This window comes from Elephas maximus, chromosome 26 (assembly GCF_024166365.1).
Source record: "Elephas maximus indicus isolate mEleMax1 chromosome 26, mEleMax1 primary haplotype, whole genome shotgun sequence".
Lineage (NCBI taxonomy): Eukaryota > Metazoa > Chordata > Mammalia > Proboscidea > Elephantidae > Elephas > Elephas maximus.
The window spans coordinates 19,089,002-19,106,164 of record NC_064844.1 but is presented as its reverse complement, the minus strand read 5'-3'; the positions used below and the strand labels follow the sequence as shown (position 1 = coordinate 19,106,164).

Here is a 17,163-nt window from a genome sequence, read left to right as displayed (position 1 = left end):
AAAAATAACTGCAACTAAACTTTTATTATTAAAAATAGTAATAATAAAATAAAGACACAAGCAGTAAGATTATCTCAAAATTTAAAAAAAAAAATCTTTGTACATGAACGATTTTGTTGATATGAATATACTGGTTGAGATCAGAAAACAGCACTACCTACAGGTGGGTGAGCTTCACTAAGGCTTTTTAGTGGTGATCTGAGAAATAAAAATTTCAAACTTTAAAAAAAAAAAACTTTTTCCAATGATAATTACTTCATATGATCTCATAGAACAGTGCACGTACATTTTGCATAAAGTCAGGCAGAAGGCTGAAATAATTTTCTATACAATACAGTAAGGGAAAAAAATCTGCTAGTAGTAAACACAGCAGAAAAAAAAAAAAAACACAGGAACTGTGGTCCAAATTATCAAATTATATCTTCCATATGGATCAAATTCACTGAACAACTGACTGTAATATATTTCCTGTCCAAAATACACGACTTAGGTTATTTTTAATAAACAAAACTATTAAGAAGTTATTATTGTATACCAGAACCCAGTGCCTTTGAGTCATTATTGTATGCATGTCTATATATTAATCTCTGCATAATTTTAATATTACAGCGTGCCTCACGACATTGATGAGTGATTGGACCAAACAAATATCATCAGAAAAAACTGGAATGATATACACCAAAAATGCTGATGGTGGTTATCTTTGTGGGATGGACTTACAGCTGACTGTTATCATCTTCTTTTTCTTTATCTGAATTTTCAGAATTGTCAATGATAAACATATATTCTTATTACAAGAGAAAAAGGTCATTAAAACAATTCAGACTATGCAAAAAATAAACAAATGTTACTTTTCTTCATGTTATATTTTTAAAACATATGTTTAAGTCACTAAAGTACAATTCTAAAAAGGAGATGCACTTACCAAACCAGGGATCTTTTCAGGTGGATCAAACATAATCTTAATAAAGAGAATGATAGCTAATCCGGATGTGCTCTGAATTGTCTGTAAGAGGTCATCTATTTGGCAAAGAAGCAGAAAGCATGCATGAAATGACAATGGATATGCTGGTACGGTGGGTCAGACAGTCCTGGGAGCAAATTCTAGCTTGGCCATCACTTCCTAGATGAGCACACCTTGGGCAAGTTAGCTAACTTCCCTGGGACTTAGCTTTCCCTTTTATAAAAAACCCAAAAACCAAACCCATTGCCCTTGAGTTGAATCCAACTCATAGCAATGCTACAGGACAGAACAGAACTGCCCCATAGGGTTTCCAAGGCTGTCGTCTTTACAGAAGCAGACTGCCACGTCTTTCTACCTCGGAGAGCTGGGGAGTTCAAACCACCAACCTTCCAGTTAGCAGTCAAGTATTTAACCTCTGTACCACCCTTCCTAAAGTGGGAGAAAAAAACACAATTCCTATCAAACACAAATGCTGTTAAGGTTTATGTGAATACAAATGTTTCATAGGTACTCAATAAATGCTGAGTCCTTGCTCTCTCCCGTAACAGCCACTCCTCTTCCTCTCCATTTACGGCCCCCCGTACACCTAGCGATACTCCACCACCTGTCTCAGCCCCTCCACCAATGCCACCATACCCAACTCTGGCATTCACATACTTTTCTTAAAGGGCTTTTAGGGCTTATGTAAAGAGTCTGTATCAGCGCTAATTATAAACTATGCTCTCAGTGGACCGTCCTAATGCAACCAGTCTTGATTTGACTATCCTTTTGTTTTATCTGTATTAGCCTCTTGTTTTGAGAAAATTACACAAAATGGTCTGGTGAACCTGGCATAAGAAGAATGACAGTTACTACAAATTACCTACTACATATCCATTCTGCCCTTATCCTCTGTAACAGAACTGCAACTTTGATTAGGGCAGCCGTGTGCCCAGCCAAAGGGTAAGGGAGGGGAGAAAAAGTAATTTAACCTTTTAGGTAGATACTATGTATCCATATTATTCATTAGGGATCACTTTGTTTTGTTACTCTTCTTAGTGTAATGTAAAACACAGACACAGAAAATCACCCAAAACAAATACATAGCTTAATGAATTATCAGAAGGAACTCTTGTGCCCACTACCCACGTAAGAAATAGAACTTGGCCATCCGGCCCTGAGGGCTCATTCATGTGCCATCCCAATCACAACCCTCTCCCTCTCACCTTGAGTAAGCATTATCCTGACTCTAACAATAAACATGGAAACCCCGGTGGCCTAGTGGTTAAGGTCAGCAGTTTGAATCCACCAGGTGCTCCCTGGAGACATAACAGGCCAGTTCAACTCTGTCCTGTAGGGTGGCTGTGAGTCTGAGTTGACTCCATGGCAATGGAAAAAATAATAATAATAAACAGTTCCTTATATTTTTATATATGGAGCCCTGGTGGCACAGGGATTAAAGCACTTGGCTGTTAACCAAAAGGTCAGTTGCTCCACAGGATAAAGATGTGGCAGTCTGCCTCCATGAAGATGAAAGCCTTGGAAACCCTCTGAGGCAGTCCTACTCTGTCCTATAAGGTCGCTATGTGTTGGAAGCAACTGAACAGCAAGAGGAACGTTTTTATATAGTTTTATCGACCAAATGTCCATACCTAGACGTTACAGTTTAGTCTTGCCGTTTTTTTTTTGTTTGTTTGTTTAATTTCATGTCTTCTAAGTCTCTCTTAATCTACAGGCATCCCCTCCTTCCTTTTCTTTTTGTTCAAATTTCTCTGCTGAAGAACCCTGGCCATTTGACCTGTAGTTTCCCACCACTTGGACGTTGCTGTTTGCTTACTCCTGGAGCAGTTCAGTGTGTTCCCCTGTTCTCTCTGCAAATCGGCAACTGGACCTAGAGACTGGATCGGTCTCAGGTTCCATCCTTTCCGTGATGGCAAGACTCTAAGAATACATGTGGACTGGCTGTCTCTCTTTCTGTCATGTTAGCACCTGTTAATGCTTCATGTCTATAACCATTCAATACGAGTTACAAAATGATGGTATTCTACCATTTCTTTTTCAGTTATTAGTGGAATACTACTAAAAAAAACACTTTCCTTTCATCTACTATCTGGGTGTCCAGTGGTACTGTGCATACGGACAGAAACAGTATACGAAATATAAACCAGCCCCACAATCAGCAACTACTGTAATTAACTGAAGATAACACCCCCTGCTAAAGAGAAATGTATGGGTTACACTAACCTTTCTAGATCTTCCCTCCAGAAACAGAAATTTCCTTTAAAAATATTCGTTTTGCTATTGAAAGTCTGTTGCTTTTGAACAGTAAGATTGCTAGGTTTTGTGCTTTGCATACAGTATACGTATAAATTTAACATTATCCCTTGCTGAACCAGTACATTTGAAAGAAGCAAACATTAAAACCGTACAATCCAGAACCAGTCCCTTCTTTGGGGGTGGCAGGCAGGGAGGGGAAGTTCCACATCTCAGGTGACTGTCATGTATCTCATGCAATCATTAGGAAAAGCTGACTGACACACATCGGAATTAATCATCTGTTCGCTGTTACACTTACCATCGCTTAAAAACCTGGTGAAAATACTCAGCAAGCCACACATACTTTGCCAGATCGGAGAACTGGAAGCCTTCCAGAGATTTCCCTGGAAGCCTGGTACTTTCTGTACTAACGTCACTGAAAGTCTAATGCCTACCAACAAGTCATTCATCAACTGTGTCTGAGCAATATGATTTCCAGTCAATTTTCTACAAAGAAGAAAAGGCAATATTACAAAAGGAAATTCAGATAAAAGTGTCACCATTCCCACCTCTCTCCAAAGTAAGCACATTCCTCAAAGTATCAAAATCAATTTTAGATTATAGTAGACATTCTTCCGTGCCCATAATATTCCAATAAGTAGACAGTCATTGCAAACTTTCAACATTCTTAACTTACCTCAACATTTCCCTCTTTCTCAGCCAGTGACCAACCTTATTTCTACTTTACAGAGTAAAGAGAAAAAAACAAGAACAAATGACACAATTTACAACGTTGATCACTCCTCCACTTTGACATGTCTTCTTCATCTGGCTTCCGAGATGCCAGATTCGTCTAGATTTTCTTTTACTTCACTGTCACTCCTTTTCGGACCCCTTGGCTGGGTCTTCTACCTTCACTGGTCTTGTAAACTTAGAGCTTCCCAGGACTCAGTCGTTGGTCCTCTTCTTTTTTCCACCTCCAGTCATCTTTTATCATACCCTTGGTGTTGACCATATAAGCTATAAATTATGATCTATATGCTGATAATTCCCAAACTTTTATCTCCAGCCCTAACTTTTTTTAATTCCAGACTCATATCTAACTGCTTTCTCAACATCTTCACGTGGATGTTTAAAAACCAAAAACGTCATTGCCATCAAGTCAATTCCGACTCATAGCAACCCTACAGGACACGGTAGAACTGCTGCATAGCGTTTCCAAGGAGCCGGTGATAGATCTGAGCTGCTGACCTTTTGGTTAGCAGCTGAGCTCTTAACCACTGCTCTGCCAGGGCTCCATCCCAAAATACGCGACTCATCTTCAACCCCAGACCTTCTCCACCTGCTGGGATCTCTATCCTATAAAAACTATGTAACAATTCTCAAATCCTCTATTTCTTTCATACTCTGTATCCCATCTATAGGCGCCCTGGTGATGCAGTGGTTGGGCGCTCAGCTGCTAACTAAAAGGGTGGCAGGAGAAAGATGTGACAGCCTATTTCTGTAAAGATTTACAGCCTTAGAACCCTATGGGGTCATTCTACTCTGTCCTACGGGGTCATTACGAGTTGGAATTGACTTGATAGCAGTGGGTTTCATCCCATCTATAAGGAAATCCTGTAGGCTCTACCGTCAAAATATATCCAGGCTCTTACTGCCTGCATGGCTACTATCCTGGCCTTGGCCACTCAATCTCTCCTTTGGATTGCCGCAATGGCCTCCTAATTAGTCCCCCAGTTTTTATCATTATCCCTTTCAGTCTATTCCCAACATACAGCAAGAGTGAGCCTATTAAAACATAAGTCAGATCACATCACTTCTCTGCTCAGGGCCTATAATGGCTCCCCATTTATTCAGAGCAAAAGCCAAAGTCCTTACCATGGCCCACCATCTGGCTCCTGCTGCCCCGACCTCATTGCCCACCTCTCTCTCCTCCTCACTCGCTCCCCTCCAGCCACACGTGTCCTTGCCAACCCTTGAACACACTGGGCGCACTGCCACTACAGGGCCTTTTGCACTGCTGGTTCTCTCTGCCTGGGACACTCCGCTCCCAGATATCTGCATGGCTCACACCTCACCTTCTTCAAGTCTTTGCTCAAGCATCCACTTGTTAATGAAACCTATCCTATCTTCAGCAGCCCTCTGGATCCTTTTACCTTGCTCGGCTTTTTTTTAATTTCCACAGCACACATTACCTTCTAACATACTATATAGATTACTTCCTCATGTTTATTGTTTATTGCCAGATACCACAAGGCAGAATGTAAGTTCCATGAGGACACAGACCTTGATTTTGTAAACTGCTATATATTGAGAGCCTAGAATGGTACCTGAAACACAGCAGGGGCTCAAGAAATATTTGTTGAATAAGTGAAGGGTTACCCTAACTTCCTGCTCCTCTTCCCCATCAACCAACTATCTACAAAGTTCTCTGTATCCACATCATCTCTAGATCTTTTCTTTCTTCCCAGTGGAAGAGCCATGTGTGACTCCTTCTATCCAAGACCAGTCATCACACTGATCCCTCAGCAATGTCTCCTCTTCTCATTCTTCCCGCTTCTCTCTCTACTGGATCCCTGGTGGTGCGATGGTTAAGAGATACGTCGATCTATGGCTGCTAACCAAAATGTCAGCAGTTCAAATTCACTAGCCACTACTTAGAAACACTACAGGGCGGTTCTACTCTGTCCTAAAGAGTCGCCATGAGTCAGAATCAACTCAACGGCAACGGGTTTGGGTTTGGTTTTTTTCTACTAGTATCTTTTCCAAATGCAATCAGTCATCGAGACCTCACGAAAATCCTATATTCCAGTCTCATGGAAGTAACTGTCATCCCAAAAGGTGATATATTCTCTCAGATTTTTGCATTAACCCCTCTTCCAGGAATACCCTTACCTTTCCTGTCTGGCTAACACACATTCCTTAAGTCTCATCTAAGCATCTCCTCACATTTACCATGTTTAACAAGAACCTACTAGGTACCATACACTGTGTGGGGCACAGTATATATGAATATGAATGAGATGGCCCTGCCTATAACAAATAAGTACAATAACTATTTAACAGGCACTGTGATAAAAGTATGAACAGGCATACTGAGAGCACAAAATAAGGCTGGCAAGTTTGACGGAGGCAAGGACAGAGTTGGGCAAAGCTTTATAGACGTTTAAATAGAATTTCAAAGAAGATTCATAGGTTTTCCCAAGTAGACAAGCAGGGAAAGCCATTCCAAGTAGAAGGAGCACCATGAGCAAAAGGCAGCACTGTGACTCTCCAAGGCAGGTTTAAATAACTGCACGTGGGTTGCTGTGGCTAAAGCACAGGGTATGAGAGGTGTGTAGTGAAGAATAAAACAGAAAAGGTAAGGACACATCAGATCATGGAAGGCTTTAGGTTGAGTGTTGGCTTTTAATCTCTAGCCAACACACTGGATGTCACATGATAGGTAAGGAATAAGAAGGATGAATTATTGAAGGAAGCACTGCAGGCAGAGAGAACAACCAGAAGACTACTGTAATAAAAAAAATAAAAAAATTATTAGCCTGGGTAAAAGATGATGAGGGTCTAGGCTAAGTACTGATTATAGACAGAAGTAGACAGATACAAAAGAAATCAAGGAGAAAGAAGTAAGAAGCCTTATCTTGCTCACAAATTAAATGTAGGGGCTTGTGCAAAAGGGAGCAGGGTAGGATAATACCCCAATTTCTAGTCTGGATAGCTTGGTAAATCAGAGGGCTTTTCGTTAACATAGAAAATACCGAAAAGATTTGGGGTAAAAAGACGCAAATTTTCTTTTGGATACGCTGAATCTGAGGCACCTGTTAAACTCCAGGCTGAGATATACAGGAGGCTGTTGACTATATGAGTCTACCACTCAGAGAAGAGATCTAGCTTAGAGTTAAAAATCTGGGAATCACGAGTATATAGACGATAGCTGCCAGCAAGGAAATGGGCAAGATTAAGCAGTTAGAACAGAATAAGGACAGAATCCACATTTAAGAGATGAGGAGAGGGAGGGGAGCCTAAAAGGAGATGGAGAAGGAACTCCTGGTGAGGCAAAAAGGAGCCAGACCTTGGATTAAAGATGGCACATAAGCTTTACCTCCACTCCCTCCTGAAATGCTAAATCAACAGCCAAAGGATTTAAAATATCAGATGGCATAAATACACAAAGGCAATAAGACAGTAACAATAAAACTTTGGAAGCTGCAAAGCAGAGTGATACCTGACTGTCTCAGGCTGAGTACTCTAGAGAAGCAAAACCAGTAAAGCATATAAATACACATAGAGAAAAATATATATCAAGGAAACAGCTCACGCAGTTGTAGAAGCTGGAACGTCCCAAGTCCATGGGTCAGGATAGAGGCTTCTCTCGATTCACGTAGCCACAGGGGCTGGTGAACCCAAGATCAGCAGGTCAGAGAGCAGGGCTCCCGCTCTCAGGCTGTGAAGATCGATGAATCACAAGGTCTGCAGATAAGCTGGTAGCTCCATTGCCAACAGCCAGAGGTCAGGTGGACAGGAGGCAGCCACAGGATCCAGAGTGAGCAAAAAAGCCAGAACATCTGCTTTTATTCGGATGCAGGCCACACCTCCAAGGAAACTCCTTTTCAACTGATTGGCTACTCACAGCAGATTTAATCATGGGGGTGATCACATATAAACACTGAGAATCATGGCCCAGCCAAGTTGACACACAATCTTAACCAACACACTAACTTAGCAAAATCAAGAAAGGTGAATACTATGCCAACAGAGGACAAGCCCAAAAGTAACCTGATTTGCATACCCAAAAGGCTCAGGAACTGTTGACATCAGGTACTCTTTGATGTAGGACTAAACATAGGGCTGAAAACAGGAAGACTGGTTATAAGTCTGTATAAGAAACAATAAGAACCCTAGTTTTACCATCCCCAAACCAACAGGCAACTGGTTTACCTCTAAAGAGGGTAAAACAGCAGGTCTCTGGACAAGAAGACAGCACACACAGATAAGGAAGCAATACCACATTGAAAAAACAAGCAAGTTAGGTCAACATATACACAACGAATGCCAAATGCCAAGACTTCACCTCTCTTCTCTCAGCAACCAGAATATTAGGACAATGGATTGGAAGATTCTTCCGTGGAAAATCCACTGGCCAAGAAAAAGGACCTAAAGTTACTGATATCGGGGAGGGTCCCAAAGAAACAGCCCGGCTAGACCAGCTTACAATAAAACCTGCAATCAACCCCACCCATACGCACAAAGATTCAAATCAACTTATAGTGCCCATTCTTAAATATGAGTGCTAAGCCAAAAACCACTAGACACTGAGGAAAGCCTCTAGCAAGAAATATAATGACCAAAACCAGCAAACAGAAAAAAAGCAAGTAGGAAGAAAATGATACTGTGTAGAAACAAGAAAACTTAAAAAAAGAAAGAAAAAACTACCTTTAATATCTTCAGAGAGCTAAGAGAGGCTATTTCACCAATGAAATGAGAACAGGATGCTATAGAAAAAGAACATTCAGAAGGGGGAAACAAAGAGCTTCTCTCATTCTTGTTATTTTGCATTATTATTATCACTTTCATAATAATGTATTTCATTTTTAAAAATTAAAAACAAACAATTTAAATAATCAGGTCCAATATTAATGGACAGTAATGAAAAGGGGTACATTCTGGAATCTTCTTCTTACAAAAGCAGTGCACAACTGAAGCATGCAGGCACACATTCCCAAGTATGCAAATACTTGCCTATTTTCTTCCAGGATTTCAATTAAACTCTTTTGCAGGAAATGAAGCACTGAAACAAACAAACATATGTATATATATGTGTCTATGTGTATGTGTACACATACATATATATATATATATATAAACAAGAAATTTAAAACAGTACAAGAAAATATTGTAAATCACTGTTTCCTGAAATGATACTATATTACAGAAGCAGAGATTTAAAAGGGAAGGAGATGATTGCAGTTACCTGCAACACTCTACTCATTGCCAAGAAATGTATAAGAATCAGTCCCAAAATAACTCATAAACTCAATCACATCTCAGGATAAAATAAAATAATAAGACTTACCATTTTCAAGCAGGTTATTAACACTTGCTCTACCTATGGGGGGCAAAATCAATACTGGTAAGGAGTTTCAAGACTAGAATTAGCATCACTGATGAAAAACAATGATGAGAGAGGTGAGTGCCGGAAAAAGTACTAGAAGAGTGCTGGCTTACCCAAGTTAAAGTTCTCCAGACAGGAAGATATATTGTCCATTACTTTCCTATACGAGTATAGATCAGTAGTATTCAATTCTTCCTGAAGCCGACAAGTAAAACTGTGCACAGCCTCAGTCAGAAAAAATTCAGGCAGGCCATTTAGGGAGCTAAAGAGAGAACCAAAAATTAAAACTCTGACAGCCTAGTAGCACAGTGATATGTGGGGAGGGAGAGAAATTATACGACTGTAGGAAAATTGAATTAAACCTTCAGAATACAGCCAAATGACCAAGGAACACCTGTTAAGAATGCTAGAGAAGCTGAGACAAGGACTCCCTAGCCCCTTCCCCAACACATGGACCCCTCCCCTCTTCCCCTAGAGCTGGCACCCTCAATTTGGACTTCTAGCCTACTAAACTATGAGAAAACAAGTTTCTGTTCCTTAAGGCCACCCACTTGCAGTATTTGTTACAGCAGCACTAGATAACTAAGACCTTACCTTGCCAATACTTTCTTCAAGGGATTTTTTAGACTTAAAGAAAGATAGATGCCTGCTAAAATATCCAAACAACTTCGAATAATGGGATCACACACGCCATTTTTATCTTCCTTCTCTAGTAAAGGTACAATCTGTAATCCAAAAAATTCAAAACCATAGTGATTGGTTCCAGATACTCTTTTAAGTCTCAACTATATCACACCAAGTGTTTTCACACTGCACTGTTAAGGATTCTGATTTAAACACCTATCTCAGTACTTATTAACCTCTTTAATCCATGACCCCAACTCCCACTTCACCCACCAGTCCATCTCCATTGAGAATCACAGATCTCAATGAGAAGGCATGGGAATTCCGAAAAAAAAAAAAAAACACAAAACCAGCTGCCATCAAGTTGATTCTGACTCAGAGGAACCCTATCGGACAGAGTAGAACTGCCCCATAGGGTTTTCAAGGCTGTAATCTTTACAGAATCAGGCTGCCACATCTCTCTCCAGCAGAACTGATAGATTCGAACTGCCAACCTATCGGTTAGGAGTCTAGCACTTAACCACTTTGCCACCACGGCTCCTTCCAGGAATTCTGTAGCACTATTCAAAAACCAACAAGACATTTAGCTGCTTTCTAAAAAAATACTATGCAAATTCCAATGGTCTAAGTCCTAATATTGAGGACAATACTCCATAAGGATAATCTTTACATTCTGAATTAATTTTAAAAGGTGCCTGCTAAAAAGTTTCAAAGATTCAGATTCAGTAATAGAAATGATTTATCTCCAGAAAAAAAGTATGTACAATTATCTTATTATCCTCTCTGATTTACAGCTCCAACCGAAGTGAAACCTGCGGCTTTGACTAAAAAGATATTATATAATGAGCAGAAAAAAAAAAATTTAATGGTACACTGATATTACATCGATATTAAGGAATTAATTGGTAGCCAGAGTCAATTCTTTCAAAAAGTCCATAAATAGCATGATAATATTTAAGATGCATCGAGTTATTAATTCAGCCTTACCTGTTTGATAGAACAGATTTGTGATACTCCATCTGTGAGCTGTACACAATGTAATAGCAAAGAAGCTAGATTTTTTCCTTCCTCATCAGCAAAAGCTACATAACACCGAAAAAAAAAAAAAAAAGGTTGAATTGAAAAATACAAGTTTAAGGAAACCATTGTACATCCAAAACTGAATCTACGGAAACATGGAATATTAAATAGAAAGAATCTGAACATTTTGTGATATGGGCTTCCTAGAGATTAAAATACTCTGCTTGCAAACTAGAAAAGAAATATATTAAACAGGTAAAGTCAGAAATCACTTACATCTCAAAGTCTCAAGGTCCTGACGATAGATGGTCAAGGCAGCAACTTGCATTTCTTTCTTCTTCTTTATACCCATTTTAAATAGATTTAATAACAGTCACTGCAAGAAAGAAGTTACAGTATTGTCGAATGCAGGGTTTCTCGACCTCAGCACCGCTGACATTTTGGGCCACGTAATTCTTTGCTGTGGGGCCTGTCCTGCATTATAGGATGTTTAGCAGCATCCTTGGCTTCTAGTAGATGCCAGTAGCACCTCTCCACCCAGTTGTGACAACCAAAAAACCGTCTCCAGACGCTGCCAAATATCGCCCGGGAAGCAAAGCTGCCCCAGGCTGAGACCCACTGGTCTAAGGATTTTTGGTTTTGTTTGTTTGTTTTTGTCTTTTCTTTCTTGCGGGGGGGAGCAGCTTTTTTTAAGCTTCAGAAGAGTCATTATCTAAAGTTACTTTTACCTACTGTGACCAGTCTACGCATTTTAAAATACAGCAAACCTTCATTTTAGTAAAAACAAAAGAAACCGGGATAGGTTTTCCAAAAATAATCTGGACCAAACTAACCTCAATGACTTGCTAGACTGACCAAAAACCCACCAAGCCCATTGCCATTGAGTTGATTCCAACTCATAGTGACCCTATAGGACAGAGTAGGACTGCCCAATAAAGCTTCCAAGGAGCACCTGGTACATTCAAACTGCTGACCTTTTGGTTAGCAGCCATAGCACTTAACTGCTACAGCACCAGGGTCTCCACTGATAGATCAGGAAGTGCCGTAACACACTGTATCTTGATTTCTGCAAAGTATTTGTTAAAGGATATTCTTGTATGCTATCCTTGCGGGTTTGCTTTTAATTAACAGATCAATGGTTTCATGACGGGCTGAACTCAAAGACTACACACTCATAGCCCATGTCATCTGGAGCAAAGTGTCTAGGGAAATGCCACAGGGCTCTTTTCTTGGTGCAGTTAGTATTTTTGGCAATGTTTATCATGCAGATGTTAAAGAACATAACAGTGAATTTACAAAAGACACAAAGCTGGGTAACTTTGTTGGATGTAGAATCAGGATTAAAAACACCTCAACAACCCTTTCAAGACCTCCGGGACAGACACTATCACACCCACTTTTTATGCCCCTGGAGTTCTTTGGAAAGAAGGTATCCCAATTTTAGTGTTTAGCCTCAAGGTGGAGACTTTTGAAATGCGTGAATTTCAAGAACCATAAGTTGGAGCCTTATTTTTGTGTAGACTGAGCACTGTCTTAGGTGATGCCTCCTGGATGTATGAATTTCATAAACTTTTGACAAGTTTGCCTTTTTTGCGTGAGATAAGCCTCCTCACAATGTTTCCTGGTTACTAAGTTCTCGTGAGAATGTACTTATCACAAGAAGAAGTTATTGCCAGTCTCATGCTATAGTCATGGCGGCCATTTTCTCCTTGATGCCATTCATTGTTTCCATGTGTTACTGGATCCCTGCTTTTCTCGCTTCTAAACAGTAAATAATGCCTTTGAAATAAGAAATAATGCATTGCAATGGTACTTTTCAAGAGCTCAGAACTCCTGTAAGCTATTCTTACCCTACATCCACTCTTAAGGCCCAATCATTGCTTCCACATGTAGCAGGTGGAACATACCACTGTAAGCAGTTCTGCAGTATTGCAAGGCAGCTGTTTTTGCTTCTAAGCTTTTAGTACTGCTTTTGTTATAATGAAGAATAAATGGTAGTGGTAATTTTCCAGAGATACAAATTCCTTTAGTTTTATTTATTTGGCCTGAAAGTACTACTTTTGCAGTAATGAAGAATGCATTGTTGTAGTACTTTTCCTGAGATAAAAAAACTCTTGGCTTTATTTATTTGGGCTGTAAGTACTACTTCTGCAGTAAGGAAGAATGCATTGTACCATGTTTTTAAAAGCTTAAAATAATAAAAAGGCTAAGAAGAAGGAGACTAGAATAAAATGTACGTGCAGTCATTGCCAGGTACCTTCATGTTTTACCCCATATTTTGCAAATTTCTAGAAATAAAAAAATTTTTAATGTAGTTTTTCATTGATGCATATTGGCAGGATTTATGTTGTCTAGGGTCCACTGGGATGCACGTGATCCCAGATAATGGGTATCAAAATCCATAATTCATAACAAAAATTGTGAATTGGTCCTTTAATCAGAATGCCTTCATTAGTGAAAACACGTAATTATCAACAAAAATTCAAAGGAGGAAATAATTAGGTCTTGAACGGGATAACGTGGAATAATGAGTAACATGAAATTTACCAAGGTAAAACAGAAATCTACGTAAAATGCTACATTTAGGAAAAAATAACAGAAATACAGGATGGGAGGCGAAAGGCATGAGCCACCAGCATGACACGACTGACAAAAACATTCGAAGTTATCAAGACCAGAGAAGCACATGATCCCTCAGTCTTCTGCACAGGTCAGGTGCCATGTGGAACTTACATGCAGTGCTGGTGGCCATACTTTAAGAAGAAGCCATAATAAACAATGGAGCTGTCAATGAACAGCCAGATTTCTGAAAGGCCTGGAGAGCACCTTCTCCAGAAAACAACTCAGTTAACCAAAGGTGTCTGCTCTGAAGAAAACATAACAGGACAAGTGCCTTAAAATAGCCGTGGGACTGTCATGCAGAAAGAGGGAATAGATTTCTTTTGTATTGCTATGGCATTAGCAAAAGACAGTGAGCTTCAGGGTTGGAGATTCCAGCTCAAGACAAAGGGATAACTCAGCAGTCCAGAGGTCAGAATGAGCTGCCTTTTAAACAGAACTTCCCAACAGTGAGAATGTCCAAACAAACTGAATGAATATTTTTCAACCGAACCCCTGCAAGAGCTCCAACTGGTCTCCTCACTCCTACCCTTGCCTCCAAAGAGCCCATTCTCTTCACAGTTGACAAAACCCTGATCAAATCTATTTACCTTCTTCTTTGAAACTTTCTAATTATTTTTAGAATAAAGTTGAAACTCTTGACCACACCCTTCAAGGCCCTTAATAATCTGGCCCTGAACTCTGGTGGCACAAACGGTTAAGTGCTCAGCTGCTAACTGAAAGGTTGGCAGTTTTAACCCACCCAGTGGCTCTGGGGGAGAAAGACACGGCAATCTGCTTCCCTAAAAAATACAGCTAAGACAACTCTTTGGCACAGTTCTACTCTGTCGCATACCTCACATATGGTGGCTCTGAGTAGAAATTGACTTGATAGCACCCAACAACAACTGCATTTCTTTGCACTTCATCTCAAACCAATCTTTTCTTTACTATCTCAGGGGCTTTATACCTCCCAATTCTCTTATTCCCATATAAGGTGTCTGCATTTCTTGATCCCTTTGCTTGTTAATGCCCATCCCACTAGATCTTTGCAAAGCTCATTCCTCATCATTCAGGTCTCTGCTTGAATGACATCTAAGAGAAGTCTTCCATGATCACTTTATCTCCTGCACGCACAATCATTCCTACACACATACACACCATTTCCATCATTTTATTTTCTTCATAGCACCGGCTACTACCAAAATTACTTAACTTGTTCACTTGTATGTTGACTGTCTTTGCTGATAGCAAAATTCCATAAAAGCAGTAACTTTTACCTGTTGTTATTTTCACTGCTTGAATTCTCAATGCCTGAAACAGTCCTCAGCAAATATTTGATGAATAGACAAATGAATTAACAAGCATTTGCCAGAGATATTATGGAAGGAATGAATGCCTTCAACACCAGGAAGGTGGACTACCTGGTACCTAAAATCCATTCTGTATCTAAGCGACCGTCTAGTCCCTGACACTGTAAGAACCTAAGATCTATTTGGGAATTAAGAATCCAGTTAATGGAAAATGGTAATAAAAATGGACACAGCTAGGAAGACACTGACAAGGGAGGAATCTGAAACGTGGTATGATTAGATCTCAGGGAATAAATGAGAATCACTTCCTAAGGAAGTGACCAGTGTACAAAGTTAGGAAGTTACTTGGGTAAACTACTTCCTGGTAAACGGTAAGCAGGTTCGCAGCAGGATCTGACCTCGGAATCCTCGACACTGCACAAAAATAGGTCTAGTGCTTATGCGTGTTCATTTGATGCTAAACGTTGTGTCCTGATGCACTGGGCCTTCCCAATAAGGAAAATCCGTGCCCACCCTAAAACCCTATCTTAAGTGGCCGGCGGGTGCCCAGCAGGTTGTACTCCTCGTGGGTCACACTGGCTGTCTTTGCTTCACTCCCACCTACACCTTTCCGGCTGACTCCCGCGTTCTATGGGCGATTCCGAGACACCTGGAGTCCCGGGAATGACGGGAAACAAACGAGTTACCGCTCTGTCTCCATAGAAACCTTAGAGACCGGAAACCAGAGTCATGACCGCCAAAATCTCGCGATACTGAAAGATGGGAATTGGGGTGCAACGCCGGGCAGCCACCACAAACTGGCTGCGCCCAGCGACAGGCAGTGACGAGCTGCCGCGGGTCCGTTGGGCAAGCCGCCTGGGAACCAAACCTCGTGCCTAAGACGTCCGAGAAGAGTCGCCGCTGCCTGGATGAGTCCCGGAAGCTGGTCGAATCCTACGGTGTGTCAGTGACTCGCAACGTGGTCTATACACGACTACCGGGTCGATGCGAAGGGACAGAGGCAGCGGGCATGGAGGAGGAATCATCGCGAGAGTTGACCGGACGCAGCTCATCCAATCAAGAGTTCGGAGATGTCGCCGGGAAGTGGGCGTTATAGCGTGGATTTGATTAGACGTTGGTATTTCTGTAAGCGCAGGTGCAACTGCCCGTCTCCTTCTATTTAAGCGGCTTGTGCTGCAGACTCAACAGGCCTCGCCATCTTTGCCTCAACTCAAACGTGCCAGCCTTTCCCCGACTCAGTTTACCCAATCGTGAGACAGGGAGGAAATACTCCAGGCAGTGGAAGTGATGTGCCCACTGCCTCCAGTGCCTGCTGATGGGGTGGGTTGTTGAGTGGGTATTGAACTGAAGCCACAATAAGAATTTTAAAATGAGAAGTGCTGAAATGCCAAAGTGCATTTGTACATTCAACAAATAGTTATGAGTTCTATTGTCAGGTCGTTGCCAGGTGCTGGCCTTGAAAGTTTATCCCGTGATTAGGATTTTTTCAAAGATAAGTTGTCAGATGACTCAACCTGTAAAAAAAATAAATAATTGTCAAACACTACATTAGGAACTGGAACAGGGAGGCAAGATCAGAAAATAGACATGGATACTATCTTCAGGAATGTTACCATAGGAAATACTGAGAGACATTTTGGTTCCCTAAACCTTTAGTCCGTTGCTATGTTTGTGTCCATTGTTGCAGCCACTGTGTCACTCATGGCGACCCTGTAGAACGGAGTAAAACTGCCGCATAGGATTTCAAAAGAACCCCTGGTGGATTCAAACTGCCAGCCTTTTGGTTTGAATCTGAGCTCTTAACCACTGCACCACCAAGGCTCCAAACCTTCAGTCATGTTGTTGGGTTTGTTTGTTTTTAAGCATTACTTTTTTGAATTTTATCTCTCCTTGTTTTTCTTTACAGTTTTACCACGTTTGTTGTTGTTAGGGCTGTCCAGTCAGCTCAGACTCATAGCGACCGTAGGTACAGCAGAATGTAACACTGTCCTGTCCTGTGCCATCCTTATAATCATTATGCTTGAGCCCATTGTTGCAGCCACTGTGTCAGTCTATCTCATTTGAGGGTCTTCCTCTTTTTCACTGACCCTCTACATTACCAAGTATGATGTCCTTCTCCAGGGACTGGTCCCTCCAGATAACATGGCCAAATTGTGTAAGACAAAGTGTCACCATCCTCGCTTCCAAGGAGCACTCTCGCTGTAGTTTTTCCACGACAGACTTGTTTGTTCTTCTGGCAGTCGATGGTATATTCTGTATTCTTCACCAACACCATAATTCAAACACATCTATTCTTC

The 17,163-nt window shown here is 40.8% G+C and overlaps 1 protein-coding gene across 6 annotated transcripts in view; it reads right to left on the bottom strand.

The window, feature by feature from the left end:
• THADA (THADA armadillo repeat containing) overlaps window positions 1-15,831 on the bottom strand; it is a 360,989-nt gene extending 345,158 nt beyond the window's left edge. For 4 of the 6 annotated variants that reach the window (XM_049870443.1, XM_049870447.1, XM_049870445.1 and 1 more), the window contains exons 1-9: window positions 15,735-15,825; window positions 11,232-11,331; window positions 10,923-11,017; window positions 9,906-10,036; window positions 9,425-9,573; window positions 9,273-9,305; window positions 8,939-8,987; window positions 3,519-3,706; window positions 926-1,020 (exon numbers count right to left, since the gene is read on the bottom strand). In XM_049870443.1, the coding sequence (XP_049726400.1) occupies window positions 926-1,020; window positions 3,519-3,706; window positions 8,939-8,987; window positions 9,273-9,305; window positions 9,425-9,573; window positions 9,906-10,036; window positions 10,923-11,017; window positions 11,232-11,307 (816 nt within the window). In that variant the 5' untranslated portion in view covers window positions 11,308-11,331; window positions 15,735-15,825. Of the gene's footprint in view, window positions 1-925; window positions 1,021-3,518; window positions 8,048-8,137; window positions 8,988-9,272; window positions 9,306-9,424; window positions 9,574-9,905; window positions 10,037-10,922; window positions 11,018-11,231; window positions 11,332-15,734 lie in introns of those variants that run through there. The other 2 variants (XM_049870444.1, XM_049870448.1) reach the window with 2 other exon arrangements.
• Between the last annotated feature and the right edge of the window lie 1,332 nt (window positions 15,832-17,163).